Genomic DNA, 14,790 nt, shown 5'->3' on the forward strand with positions numbered 1-14,790 from the left:
GTGAAAGTGATTTTGTGCCTCTTTGGGATGGCACAATAAAGAGACGTTCACTTGCAGAACGCAAGCTTCTAGAGGCACATAACTCTGAAGTAATGAATTTAGGTAAATGGGTGCAGAGCCAGTGGTATTTTTGTAGGCAAACATTAATGCCTCGAATTTTATGCGAGCAGCTACTGGTAGACAGTGCAAATTGATGAGCAGAGGTGTGACTCTTTTCGGCTCGTAGAACTGGCTGGAAGACCTGCCAAGAAAGCATTGCAATAGTCCAGTCTGGACAAAACAAGAGCTTGAACATATTCCGAAAGAAAGGGCCTGATCTTCCTAATGTTGTATAACGCAAATATGCAGGAGCAGACCGTTTTAGCAGTGTGGTCTGAGAAGTTCAGCTGATCATCAATCACAACTCCAAATTTCTGGCTGTCTTTGAAGGAGTTATGTTTGATGCGCCTAGCTGGATGGTGAGATTGTGATGAAGTGATGGGTTTGTTGAAACCACAAGCAGTTCTGTCTTGAAGGTGATGAAGAGTTGAAGGTGATGGTCCTTTCATCCAGTAAGAAATGTCTGTTATACATGCTGAGATGCAAGCAGCTATCTTTGGATCGTCAGGATGGAATGAGAGGTAAAGTTTAGTGTCATCAGCACAGCAGTGATAAGAAAAGCCATGTTTTTGAAAGACAGAACCTAGTGATGCCATGTAGACAGAGAAGAGAAGTGGTCCAAGAACTGAGCCCTGAGGCACCCCAGTAACTAGATGTTGCGGCTTGGACACCTCACTCCTCCAAGATACCTTGAAGGACCTTTCTGAGAGGTAAGACTCAAACCACTGGAGTGCTGTTCCTGAGATGCCCTTTGCCAATAGGATTGACAGGAGGATCTAGTGGTTAACCGTGTCAAAAGCAGTGGACAGATCCAGCAAGATAAGTATTGAAGATTTGGAAGCCGCTCTGGTCAGTCTTAGGGCTTCAACAACCGAGAGCAAGGCGCTTTCTATTCATCAAAGAATCCTGAAAATAATGTATCACTGTTTCCACAAAAATATTACACAGCAAAGAAAAAATTATTGATCATATTAAAAGTTAATCAGCATATTAAAATAATTTCTGATTGATTATGTTAAACTGAAAACTGGAGTAATGGCTGTTGTTCTATCACAGGAATAAATTACATTTTATTTCACAACATTATGGTTTATTTTGAACGGTAGTGTATTTGAATTATCCTTCACAATGAGAGGCTGGATCAAGCATGTACAAGAGCATCTTCAGTCTAAGAGAGGCTCCAGAACTCACCTTGGGACAGACACTGGTTGGCCAGTGCTACCTGTCCAGAGAGCAGATAGAGGTTGAGACGGCTGAAGATACTGGTGAGGGACGGAATGGTGATGAAACTGTAGGCAGCACATGCCTGCAAATAAACACACAACAGGCAGCAAAAACTCAGTCACTTATGGGCTAAAATGGGATAAAGCAGGGATCCAATAGTATTAGAGGGAATCTCCTGAAGCCTGTCAATTACAATTTACAAATTACAACTTGAAAAATGTCCTCATAAGATTCAACCATTATGTAAAAGTGATACAGAAAAAAAAAACTAACCCTGACAAAAGCAGCCGTTTTACGTGAGTGATTGCCTTTCATTACATGTCTGGTCTCCATGGCTAACTGATTCACCGTCTGTAAGAGAGACACTCATATCATCATGACAGACAGTCCCTCAGCACTCCATTAGACTAATGTTAGACTTTACAGCATGCAATTTCAATCTGCTTACTACAATAAAACCCATAGGGACATTAAAACAGAGTTGAGGACTGAATATGAATAATGTGTTTTAATAAATCCTCTATCATGACCCTGATCAGATACTACAGCTCTGTCAACACATATCATGAACGCAGAGGCACGTGCCCCCTCAGATTTTTGAGCCAAGTGGATTTTGAATGCAACTTCCAAAAGACAAAAATAGCCGATTAATATTTTCTATATTTAATACAATCACGCCGGCGTGATTAACGTTCAGTGCGTCATATCATCAGCTGCTAAATTCAAATCTGCGTTCGCTGGCTGATTAGATAACCGTGAACATGCAATTGTGTTTACAAATTATTGAAATATAATCGCAGGGGGCATTTCAAGCATATAGAAAGATTTGGAAATCTCTGGCATAAAAACATAACACATCCATTAGGACACAGGCTGCTCACATGAATCAGCTGAATGATGACGGGCTCCAGATTACAGAAAGTTGCCCTGGCTTCCACACAGAAACTCAACTGCTGCTCAAAGTCCCTCCCAAATGACACCTGATAAAAAAGGACCAAAATATTAAAAAAAAACATTGAAACTATATATGTTATGTTGTAGTTGCTCACTCTGACCATAAAATTTACAGTTTAAATGATACAGTGCCGTGAAAAGGTTTTTGCCCCCTTCCTGTTTTAAATTTTTTTGCATATTTGTCACACTTAAAAGATTCAGATCATCAAACTAATTTTAATATTACACAAAGATAATGCAAGTAAATACAAAATGCAGTTTTTAAATGATGATTTCATTTATTAAGGGAAAAAAGCTGTCCAAACCTACCTGGCCCTACGTGAAAAATTTATTGCCCCCTCCTCGTTCATGAAAGAACTGTGATTAACCACATTATTTTAGAAAGCTGAGCCTGGGCGGTGGTCTTGGTGGCGCGTAGAGCCAGGTCGGTCGCGCTCCTCAGATCCCTGAGGGTAGTGGGGTCCAGGCCAGACTCGTCGGAGAATGCGAGGATTTTGGCCTGGAAGACCTGGAGGACCGCCATAGAATGAAGCGCCGAAGCCGCCTGTCCAGCTGAGGTGTAGGCGCGTCCAGCGAGAGCTGAAGTGGTCCTACATGGCTTAGACGGGTGAGCGGCCATCTGGTGAGCTCGTCGTGGACCTCCGGGAAAAACGGAGAAGCACGCTGACGAAAGGCCTGGCGGCACCCCGGCAGGAACCATTCATCCAGACAGCTGTGAGAGGGCTCCTCTGGCAGAGACCACTTTGAACCCAGCTCTTAAACCGCTTTGGAGAGGATACGGAGAAGCTCGGCATCCATCCCGTCTTTAGTGGTGCTGGGCGCGGACGATGGCGAGGGGGTGGGGTCATTCACCGAGCCCAACAGCTCCTCTCGACCCCTTTGCCCCGCTGTTTTTTTCCTCACAGGTCCCTGGGAAGAAGAAAACGGGAGGGCGCGGGGGGCGGAGTCGCTCTCTGAATAGAAAGCGATCCGTGAGCGTAGAGAGGCGAAACTGAAGCTCTCGCAATGGGAGCAAATAGCTCCCGTGAGCGCAGCTTCCGCATGGGATTTCCCCAAGCAGGAAACGCACTCCGTGTGGCCGCCTTGGTCTCCGCTGTAAACAAAGCAGCGCTGCACTTATGAACTTTAATATGCATTATACAGAGGCAAGATGAAAATAAAAAATACCATCTAAACTTTTCTAAAGACAGTAAGTTTCCCTCAGACATACATTCATATAAACTCCTACCCCTAATTGAATCGCGATTTGTTTAGCATCTCAACCGATTTGAATCGTCACATATTTGAATCGATTTTCAACTGGCTCACGGTTAATCGTTACATCCCTAATTGATTATCAGATATATTGTAAGACAGGGACTCACCATACGAATAAATCCATTGATCAGCAGAGACAGAGCTCTTTTCTCATCATCTAGCATTAGAGCACTACAACACAAAAACCACATGCAAACACGTCAAAGTAACACTCTCTAATTCTGCATTAATGGTGAGACACTATAAAAAACAGCTCACTCACTTGACAGAGTCATGCATGGTCTTACAGATGTGCAGCAGTGCGTTGAGGATGACTGGATCTCTCGTTGGTTCCTGCTGGTGTCTAAACAGAAAATACATCAGCCTCAACTAAACGAGAAACCTTGTAACTTGAGCTAGAATTAACCGAACACTTGTTTAGCAATACAGAGGAGGAGCTGTTCTAATACTGAATAGTGAGTGACAAACATACTTGATGAAGACCTCCATGATGGATTTACACACCTCCACCCTCACACTGTCTTTCTGGAACATGTCCAGAAAGGGCAAGAACTTCTCCTGCAATCATCAAAACATTATACATCAACATTTTTACGATCATACTACTTTATTTGAGATTCCTAATCATATTTATTGAGATTACTAAGTATTTATTTTGGACAAAATCTGAAGGAATTAGTGATGTATTGGCCCAAAAAGATTGTTAAAGTTCAATCTGATTTGCAATGACAATAAGAAGAATTTAATTAATTGAAATTGAAAGAAATTCAACACACAATGGAAGAATTTCATAAGTCAAACTCTAGCATTCTGACATGACATAAATAATAATTCGTATAATTAATTTGAATAATTATGCCTATTTATTACATGATATGTAGAATGCATTATCTCAACTGAAACATGTTTCTCTAAGCTATGTTTAGCACTGTCAAAATAACAGTAACCAAAACAGATAGATTTTAATTTAGCTACAACAGCAACAAAGAATATTAAAAAGTTAAGGTAACACTTTAGTATAGGGACCAATACTCACTATTAACTAGTTGCTTATTAGCATGCCTATTATTAACATATTGGCTATTTATTAGGACTTATAAAGCACATATTCTGCATGACCATATTCTACATCCCTAATCCTGTCCAATACCTAAATTTAACATCTACCTTACTAACTAATAATCAGCAGCAAATTAGGAGTTTATTAAGGCAAAAGTCATAGTTAATGGGTTGTTAATTGCGAGAATTGGACCTTTAAACAAAGTGTGACCAAAGTTAATTGTAAAAATGTCATTTTGAAATATTTTTTATTGTTTTATTTCTCCATTTCACAGACCATTTGTCATAGATTAAAACATTCTGTTCTAACAGCAGTTCCATTTAAATTCAGATTACAATTCTGTATGATTCAAATTCAAGAACTAGCAATCTCAATTCAAATCTGAATGGAGAACAGCCCTGCTAAAGGTCTGTTTTCACTGTAGTCATACCATTGAGAAGAGCCCCGAGAAGTCATGGAAGTAGGTGAGGATCTTCTTTATCACTGACTGCAGCTAAAACACACAAAGGAATAAGATGAATTGCCATGACTTCATCAAGACCATCTGACATCAGCATCTGTATGTTTCTTACATACCTGTGGATATGCATCCTCAAAAGCTCTGTCTGGAGTTATGTGTTTGATGATGTCAGCAAGAACCGTATTCACCTCCCGTTTCTATGGGGAACAAATTGAAACAACATGTTAAAAAAGACAGAATTTTAAATTCTGCTAAAAAAAAATCTCAGCTAATCAGAAAAGATAACTCACTGTGAAGTGACGGCAGGTAAACTCCACCCAGATCTCAGCACAGTTGATGTAATCCTGAGTTGAAGAACACACAGTACATGTGGATTTTATTCAATTTTGTGCTCAATTTATACTACATATTCTCTTTCTATACCGTGTGCTTTAAAACATTCAGAGACCAACAGAGGTGTTTACCCTTGGACTGCGCACTTTAGTGATGACCTTCCAAGCTTCGTTGAGTATGGAGAGTCTCTCACTCTCTGGAGGGTCAGCAACGGACAGACTGCGACCCAGATGGGGAACAAATTGAAACAACATGTTAAAAAAAGACAGAATTTTAAATTCTGCTCAAAAAAAAATCTCAGCTAATCAGAACAGATAACTCACTGTGAAGTGACGGCAGGTAAACTCCACCCAGATCTCAGCACAGTTGATGTAATCCTGAGTTGAAGAACACACAGTACATGTGGATTTTATTCAATTTTGTGCTCAATTTATACTACATATTCTCTTTCTATACCGTGTGCTTTAAAACATTCAGAGACCAACAGAGGTGTTTACCCTTGGACTGCGCACTTTAGTGATGACCTTCCAAGCTTCGTTGAGTATGGAGAGTCTCTCACTCTCTGGAGGGTCAGCAACGGACAGACTGCGACCCAGAGACGCAAACAACAGGTGCTGCAAAAAATACAAACATGAATATAAACTATGACATAGTCACTGAGCTTTTGGCCTGTCTGTAGACTGTAGATGTGTGTTTTGTCACCTTGGGAAATCCAGCTTCATCACAGTCTTTGATCATGCCAATAAAGTCTGTTGCTCTCGTTGCGACAAATTCTGCCCGGAATGCCCACATGACAGAGTTAAGCAGGAGAGCACTATGGGAAAATGAATGAATATTGCAAATTCAAACATAAATGCTGCAGCTGTGAATTCAGTACTGGATTTTTAAATTTTCTGAAGATGCATGGACATGCAAAAGTCACAACCACAAAGCTAGTTTGTTCTGGGTGGTCGTTTACTGGTCAAAAGCGCCCACCACCAAGTTTCTGAGATATTCTGGTCTTAATGGGATTTTCTTTTTTCACGTTTTTTAGGCTTTTTGATTTTTCGTCCATCTGCTAGGCTAAAATTTGCAAGTCACTCTCTTTTCAGCAAAACAGATCATCATTCCTGTGCATAGCACGACCGTTCCAGGAATTACATGCTGAAGTATGAGCAATACTAATGTGGATTATTCCCTAAGTTAGCATCCCTACTTATCAAGAATGTCTGCCTCTCACAAAGTCCAATGCGACTAAACAACAAGAAGGCACCAACACTATTCACAATGAGTCTCAAGCTTAATTTTCATCATTTTTGGTCACTTATCTCATGCCATCTGAACAATTAAAAATTGTCCTAGCATTAAAAACATTTTTGAACTTGAAAGGGTTCATAGAGATGCACTGTCAGTAGAGTTAGCAGATCTTACTTGTTGCCCAGCTTCTTGCATCTGTCCATCATCTCTGTAAGCAGAACCTTTAAAAAACAAACACATTTCGATCACATTTGGACTAATTTCAAAATTTTGTGACTGGAAAGAATGTTCCCAGCAGGGTACGAAATTGACTTTTTTCATTAAAGGGGTCATGTGATGCTGCTAAAAAGAACATTATTTTGTGTATTAGGTGTAATGAAATGTGTTTATGCGGTTTAAGGTTCAAAAAACATTTTTTTCCACATACTGTACATTATTGTTTCTCCTCTATGCCCCGCCTTTCTGAAACACGTCGATTTTTACAAAGCTCATCGGTCTGAAAAAGCAAGGTGTGCTGTGATTGGCCAGCAACGGTCAAAACCCATTATAAACGAGGCATTCGTTGCATGCAGTGGGGACATAATTATGGATTATAATGACTTATACTGTCTTTTTACGCGTTGCATCGCGCCGCGTAAACATAAAACCATGTCTGCATTTGTGATCGGAGAAATGACAAACAACAAGCACTACTCTAGTTTTTTTTTTTGTGCTTTTTTACGATCAAGACTTCAAATTGGTTATCGTAGCATCAAAAAAAAAAAAAGGTTATTCAAACAGAGTTTAAATTATATACAGAAAAAAAAGACTGTTTTCCATCACTGAAGCGATCAGTGACTTCAGTTCATTACAAGTTAACCGACTTCTGCGATCACGCAAAACTGGCATTTTTGTCCCAAGGCCCCATTCATTTCAGACCTTGGCTCCCAGTGTTACACTGCATTCCATTTAACTCAGAAAGTCAAAATTTCCAATGGAATGAAACGCAACTTGGAATCTTGTGTATAAATGTACAACTGTGCTGAGATGCGGCAATGAACATACTGTCACATGAACACTGTGGCCAATAGCAAATGTCTGCATAGACAGGTATGTACTGTAAAACACAGTAATAATAACACAAAGCAATAATCTTCTTTGTTGATAATCGTAGACCTGCAGGTCAGATGCAAGCATTGCACATTGTTGTTTGGTTTTGACTTTGAGACATTTTTGGTTGACAGTCAAACATCTGCAAAGCTAATAGTAGTGCTGTCATCCTTACACATCCTCCAAACATGCAATGGAACGTCTTTATGGGCAGAAGTTTAAGTTGTCTGGTAGGAATATTCCATGTCTGACTTTGAATCGAACATTAAACAATTAGTCAAGCATTTCCTCTGAGTGGAGTGTGCGTATATACCTCTGGCGCTCTGTGTGCCACACACTGCAGGATCCAGTGTATGGCAGGAGAATAGAGGGTCAGATAGATGGGAATCTCCACCCGCTGCAGCACCAGCAGATTCTGCACACTTTCACCATGAACCTGACGGAATGAGGCCAGCAGGTCGAAGAAATTCTTATTGAGACTGTCCTTCAGATGCGGAGCCACCTCCATCCCCACCTGAGAAAAAGATAGAGAGCTAGAGTCTCTATGATATGGCTCGGGTCACTCCTTCAGCTTGAAACTACAGGGTTTTTGCTTGTTTTATCACCCACTAAATGCATGACACACCACGTTATAACAAAAAAGTAGAAGTTGTAGGGAAAACCTGCTAAAATACACAATATAATCAAATAATATTATTCTTCTCACCCTGCATAAATACACGCGTGCGTATACAGCCACCAGTGGATCTCCTATTCCTCTGATCATCGCTGTCAGTCTCTGCAGCGTCTCCTGAATCCCACTGAAGGACAGAAAGAGGACATTAGTGACCAATGAAAATACCAACCTGCATGAACAGAAGTGTTGCATTGCTCAGATTCTTACGACTTTGTCAAGAAGCGGTTGCATTTCAGAAGAGCAGCTTCAACATATCTGAGCTAAAGTCAAGGGTTCACAATTACACTCTTGGGGTTCGATTCATATTTGTGTTATTTTTTCCAATCTTTCAACAGTTTCTTATAACCATGATCCTATAAAGCTGACTGTATCAAATGTTATATGCAAATGTATAAGGCCTTCAAATCATTAGCATGATCAAAACACATTTTTCACAATCTTCTGTATGCCTTCTGTCATCTTATTGATAGTTTGTACTTTTTTAGCAATGAAAAGGCGTTTTATTGTAATTTTATTGCCTCTTTGCTCTACATTTTTTACTGTTTGACTTTTATAAAGTAAACATAACAATAACTTTTTATTGTTATTAATATTTCAAGATGAATACTAGACTGAAGCAACTTAGGTTTACTTTATTATCCATGTATAATGTTTTGGAGAAATCATCTTAAAATGTGAGCATCAAATATGAGATCAAGCTTTTGAGGAACATTTATCTCTCAATAATCATTGTATTGCATATATAGAATATATATATATAGAATATATACATATATATATATAAAAAAACTAAAACAAAACAAGATTTTGTCCAAAGGTTCAATAAACTGTTCTATTGCCAAATTATATTTTTCGGACCATTTCATATGTCAGGCATCACAGGCTTACTCATTAAAACATTGTTGGCTTACTTTCTAAACAGTGCTGGTGCTTTTAAAACACTGCTGTTTGTTTTTACACGCTTATTTAATTTAATCATTTTTTGCGTCAACATTTCTACACATGAATTATTGAAAATGCTTAAATACTGAAATAAGACATGGAAAAGTTTGTCAAAATCCTGCTGAAAAGATACAATCGAGGGACAAGCTCTCTAATGGAGGCGATTTTAAAGAACCAGTTGAGGCACGTCTCTTTGGCTGTGTCATTCACATCATCAGCGGAGAACGATTCTGAGAACGACATTAATGAGAAAATACATTAACAAAGTCACAGAGATGGTAAAAGAACATGCTCAGTTGTGATGCATTTTGTTTTACCTGGTAGAGGATGAGGGTCAGCACACATGGACCAGATCCTGTCATACACCAGGCCACCTGTATACATATGACATAACCAAGAATTACAAACAAACATTTTCCTGTTATCTTGCTGCATTTAAATACACTCTTTACTCTTCAAATGATCAGCACTGAAGAAAGTAAATGGTGAAGCTTGTCATTTATAAAGTTAAGAATGGGGGTAAAAAATATGTTGTCAGTAAAATACGAACAAACAGAAAGATTACTGACATGAGCAACACTTACCGAAGGTGTCCAGGATATCTGTGATGAGAACAAACTTGCTGGGGTAGAACTGAATTACTGACGTATCAGAGAGCAGCTTGGAGCACTGACACACAAAATTTTGATGAAGAATTTTTTTTTTTCTGCACTGATGAATCATTCACAACAAGACCGGAAATGTGCATTATTAAAGTTAATAGACTCGATTTCGGCTTGAAGTGTCACTTGAGTGTATACTGATGGTTTATGTGTTAACAGGTCCTCATACCTGGATGACGATTTTTAGGGCTTTGACTTTCTGGTCTGAACCCCAGGCTTCCTTCAGAGACTGGTTGAGCTCTTCAATGCGGTTGACATAGTCCTGCTGGGACAGGTTCAAGAGCTCCCTCTGGGAGCCCTGAGCACACACAATACACCACATATTCATTAACATGTCTACCAACAAACAGTAAAGCACAAGACATCTCCAGACGAGACCCACCTCCTCCAGGTCATCCAGTTCCTCCAGACGAGTGCGCACCTTCTCTGACACCGCTGAGCTGGGACTGGATGCTTTACCTTAACACAAACCAAACTATTAAATGTGTCTATTACGGTTTGTCAATGTCATTATTCAGATAGAAGTCATTGTACAGACTCAGTAGTTTCATTGCACAGAAGCAGCACAGTCAAGGATATATCAGGGATAACTCATCAGCACTGGTCAGGTTGGACCAACAATGCATGACAATGGAATTTTATTGAAGTATTTTATAAAGCGATTGCAAAGTTTTTACTTTTCATAATAATAATAATAAAACATTTTTAAATGTGAAAATGAATGGAGGTTTAATGGAGGATCGCATTTCCTGAGCAGCTAAATAACAACAACTGGAATAGCTACAAACTAGGTTTGTGACGGTGAGGAAATTTTCCCACCGGTTAATCGACGTGTGACAACACCGGTATCACCGCGGGGGCGGGGGTGTTCCCTCTTTTCCTCGCTTTCCTTCGCTTTTAAATAGCTTGTAAAAGCGTGCACATTTTACTTTCACTTTCAAATAGCAGCAATTCGGAGTAAAACAATTGTTCGTTTTTAGTTCGTTTGAATTTCTTTTCCTCGCTTTCAATTTTCGAATTAGCGGCAGTTAGGCGTCAATTGCTTGAATGCAACAACAAAATACAATGCCAAACTCACTTTAGCATATATATAAAACATAGAACTTTTATTATCATATACACCATGCTATAGGGCAGGCTATGCCTAATATAAAATAACAAATAACTTACATAAAGTTTAAATTTACAAAACTGGAAACAAGTAAACATGTATAATATATAATCAAATAAATAAGAAACGTAGAACATTTATTAGCAAAACGAGCAAGAAAGCTTGGAGGCACGGCATACACCTTGCTGTCAAATAAAATAAATAAATGACACAAAGTTTAAATAAAGTAAAAATCAGCAAACAATGTGGAACCAATTAAATAAGAAACGAATGTTTAAAAAAACTTCCAAAATCACCTTAGATAAATGGCAAAAGTCAACAGGCTTTTCAAAATCCAAAATATTGCCAAACGGGCGCTTTTGCATTTTGTTTCGAAACGAAATCATCCGCGATCGTCTTGTCTGTCTCACCCCACTCTTCTAGTCAGTCAGCTCGACTCACTCTCCTCACTGGAGAAACGAAATCTGATCTGTGATGCGACTGTCGTTCGGCACGCTGCATTGAGCAGCCGCGTTCAGTTTTTAATTGTAGTGTCTGTTCTTTTACTGAACTAAATGATTTTTATTACTATAAAAAATCTAAACGACGGTGGGGGTCGGTGATGCGGTGGGCAAGTGACGTAACCGGTGTTGCGGCTTAACACCGGTATCACCGTCAGCACCGTCTATCGCGGCAAGCCTACTACAAACCAAGAAATTTTTTTAAAAAGTCTTCAAAAACTGATGAACTCACTCTTGTCTGAGCCCATGAAGAGATTCTGTAAAAGAAATAAAAATGTCATTATAATCTGTCAAAAGTAAAGTCTGACAGGATGAGAGACAGCTGTAAAGCGCTGCACCTACTATAGACAGTTTCTCTGTGGTGGTGAACCTAGACAGGATCTCTCCACGTTTAGATGACCACGGCTCAAAGTCTGAGCCCACTTCCTCCTCTTTCTCCTTACGTTTCCGTCCCAGCTCCTAAAACAAAATAGTAAAAGTGAAAAAGACCACATTTAACATATGTTTCATAAATGGATCATAATTGTGTTCACAGTCACATCATTTTAACCATGAACAGATGTAACAATGACAGTTACATAAATACTTAAAAGTTATAGCTCATTAAAATAAAAATGACATATATACATAATTAAAATTCAATCATATTTATTCATACCATGAGATTTTTGAAGTACCTTTGAAACGTTCATATGGTAGGCTAATAATTGAGTGCGTTTTTGAATTTTGTGAATTTTACCCCAGCAGAGATGCTGTGTGGGAGAGTTGGTGTCTCAGACACCGCAGCGAAGAGAGACAGTGGGTCGGTTCCATCCAACATTGAGCTGAGTGGATCCGGAGCCACAGAACTAGAGGAGGAAGATGAGGAGGAAGTGCTGCCTTTCCGCCCACCACGGCGAGATTTAGAATCTGTCACCTGAAAGAAAGAAAAAAATGATGCTCAAACATGTTTATTTCACTTATTTCACATTCAATCTTCCTGGCGTAACCAGAGCTTTGGTGTCTTGATCAAGAATACACTTGGCCCAGTTAGTTCTTCAAAATGTTTCATGTGGATCAGAATAATCCAGATTTAGAAATCCCAAACTTTGCTATCTGGAATTAGCTCCTCAGATATAAACCTCACCAGACTGGATAATCAGTGTTCTAAATGGGACAGCACATTGCAATGTAGGCTGCTAGCTCTAGCTATGCATGGTTTCTTTTTCTTTTTTTAAATAAAAAAACAAAACAAAAAAAAAAAACAGAATAAGTACAATAATATAAACATGCCCTTCCATTCTCAGTTTCATTTAAACAGTCTGACGCCTCATCTGACACACAACAAACAAACATGCAATAAAGGATGCATGAATAAATTGTTAGAAACTACTTTTGACTGACTTGTCTCTGATAAATGTGTAATTGTAATTAATATACAGTGATAAATGACAGGTAATATACAGGTGCATCTCAATAAATTAGAATGTCGTGGAAAAGTTCATTTATTTCAGTAATTCAACTCAAATTGTGAAACTCGTGTATTAAATAAATTCAATGCACACAGACTGAAGTAGTTTAAGTATTTGGTTCTTTTAATTGTGATGATTTTGGCTCACATTTAACAAAAACCCACCAACTCACTATCTCAACAAATTAGAATACTCCATAAGACCAATAAAAAAAAACATTTTTAATGAATTGTTGGCCTTCTGGAAAGTATGTTAATTTACTGTACATGTACTCAATACTTGGTAGGGGCTCCATTTGCTTTAATTACTGCCTCAATTCAGCGTGGCATGGAGGTGATCAGTTTGTGGCACTACTGAGGTGGTATGGAAGCCCAGGTTTCTTTGACAGTGGCCTTCAGCTCATCTGCATTTTTTGGTCTCTTGTTCCTCATTTTCCTCTTGACAATACCCCATAGATTCTCTACGGGGTTCAGGTCTGGTGAGTTTGCTGGCCAGTCAAGCACACCAACACCATGGTCATTTAACCAACTTTTGGTGCTTTTGGCAGTGTGAGCAGGTGCCAAATCCTGCTGGAAAATGAAATCAGCATCTTCAAAAAGCTGGTCAGCAGAAGGAAGCATGAAGTGCTCCAAAATTTCTTGGTAAACGGGTGCAGTGACGTTGGTTTTCAAAAAACACAATGGACCAACACCAGCAGATGACATTGCACCCCAAATCATCACAGACTGTGGAAACTTAACACTGGACTTCAAGCAACTTGGGCTATGAGCTTATCCACCCTTCCTCCAGACTCTAGGACCTTGGTTTCCAAATGAAATACAAAACTTGCTCTCATCTGAAAAGAGGACTTTGGACCACTGGGCAACAGTCCAGTTCTTCTTCTCCTTAGCCCAGGTAAGACGCCTCTGACGTTGTCTGTGGTTCAGGAGTGGCTTAACAAGAGGAATACGACAACTGTAGCCAAATTCCTTGACACGTCTGTGTGTGGTGGCTCTTGATGCCTTGACCCCAGCCTCAGTCCATTCCTTGTGAAGTTCACTCAAATTCTTGAATAGATTTTGCTTGACAATCCTCATAAGGCTGCAGTTCTCTCGGTTGGTTGTGCATCTTTTTCCTTCCACTCAACTTTCTGTTAACATGCTTGGATACAGCACTCTGTGAACAGCCAGCTTCTTTGGCAATGAATGTTTGTGGCTTACCCTCCTTGTGAAGGGTGTCAATGATTGTCTTCTGGACAACTGTCAGATCAGCAGTCTTCCCCATGATTGTGTAGCCTAGTGAACCAAACTGAGAGACCATTTTGAAGGCTCAGGAAACCGTTGCAGGTGTTTTGAGTTGATTAGCTAATTGGCATGTCACCATATTCTAATTAGTTGAGATAGTGAATTGGTGGGTTTTTGTTAAATGTGAACCAAAATCATCACAATTAAAAGAACCAAAGACTTAAACTACTTCAGTCTGTGTGCACTGAATTTATTTAATACACGAGTTTCACAATTTGAGTTGAATTACTGAAATAAATGAACTTTTCCACGACATTCTAATTTATTGAGATGCACCTATAAGACCGTAATTAGCTGGTTCAGCTGTGTTTAATTAGGGTTGGAGCTAAACTCTGCAGGACCGAGTTTGAAGACTTCTTGCATTGATGATTCCATGAAGAACTTGTAACCAGTGGTGTATAAAGTACCTGAAAGCCATACTCAAGTAAAAGTACAGATATCTTACCAGAAAAT

At 39.3% G+C, this 14,790-nt stretch overlaps 1 protein-coding gene across 3 annotated transcripts in view; it reads right to left on the reverse strand.

Moving 5' to 3' along the window:
* Nucleotides 1-14,790, reverse strand: part of vps35l (VPS35 endosomal protein sorting factor like) — a 22,781-nt gene that overhangs the window by 4,335 nt on the left and 3,656 nt on the right. The window contains exons 3-26 of one of the 3 annotated variants that reach the window (XM_016522963.1): nt 12,343-12,519; nt 11,946-12,062; nt 11,836-11,860; nt 10,375-10,451; nt 10,162-10,290; nt 9,915-9,999; nt 9,648-9,704; nt 9,464-9,560; nt 8,596-8,643; nt 8,419-8,512; nt 8,026-8,226; nt 6,798-6,844; nt 6,090-6,201; nt 5,980-6,001; nt 5,519-5,613; nt 5,345-5,398; nt 5,171-5,251; nt 5,025-5,087; nt 4,007-4,092; nt 3,797-3,877; nt 3,642-3,705; nt 2,205-2,303; nt 1,597-1,674; nt 1,291-1,405 (exon numbers count right to left, since the gene is read on the reverse strand). In XM_016522963.1, the coding sequence (XP_016378449.1) occupies nt 1,291-1,405; nt 1,597-1,674; nt 2,205-2,303; nt 3,642-3,705; nt 3,797-3,877; nt 4,007-4,092; nt 5,025-5,087; nt 5,171-5,251; nt 5,345-5,398; nt 5,519-5,613; nt 5,980-6,001; nt 6,090-6,201; nt 6,798-6,844; nt 8,026-8,226; nt 8,419-8,512; nt 8,596-8,643; nt 9,464-9,560; nt 9,648-9,704; nt 9,915-9,999; nt 10,162-10,290; nt 10,375-10,451; nt 11,836-11,860; nt 11,946-12,062; nt 12,343-12,519 (2,104 nt within the window). Of the gene's footprint in view, nt 1-1,290; nt 1,406-1,596; nt 1,675-2,204; nt 2,304-3,641; nt 3,706-3,796; nt 3,878-4,006; nt 4,093-5,024; nt 5,088-5,170; nt 5,252-5,344; nt 5,399-5,518; nt 5,614-5,710; nt 5,765-5,884; nt 6,002-6,089; nt 6,202-6,797; nt 6,845-8,025; nt 8,227-8,418; nt 8,513-8,595; nt 8,644-9,463; nt 9,561-9,647; nt 9,705-9,914; nt 10,000-10,161; nt 10,291-10,374; nt 10,452-11,835; nt 11,861-11,945; nt 12,063-12,261; nt 12,319-12,342; nt 12,520-14,790 lie in introns of those variants that run through there. The other 2 variants (XM_016522962.1, XM_016522964.1) reach the window with 2 other exon arrangements.

Source organism: Sinocyclocheilus rhinocerous, unplaced genomic scaffold (genome assembly GCF_001515625.1).
Source record: "Sinocyclocheilus rhinocerous isolate Xijiao unplaced genomic scaffold, SAMN03320098_v1.1 scaffold419, whole genome shotgun sequence".
Taxonomy (NCBI): Eukaryota; Metazoa; Chordata; class Actinopteri; order Cypriniformes; family Cyprinidae; genus Sinocyclocheilus; species Sinocyclocheilus rhinocerous.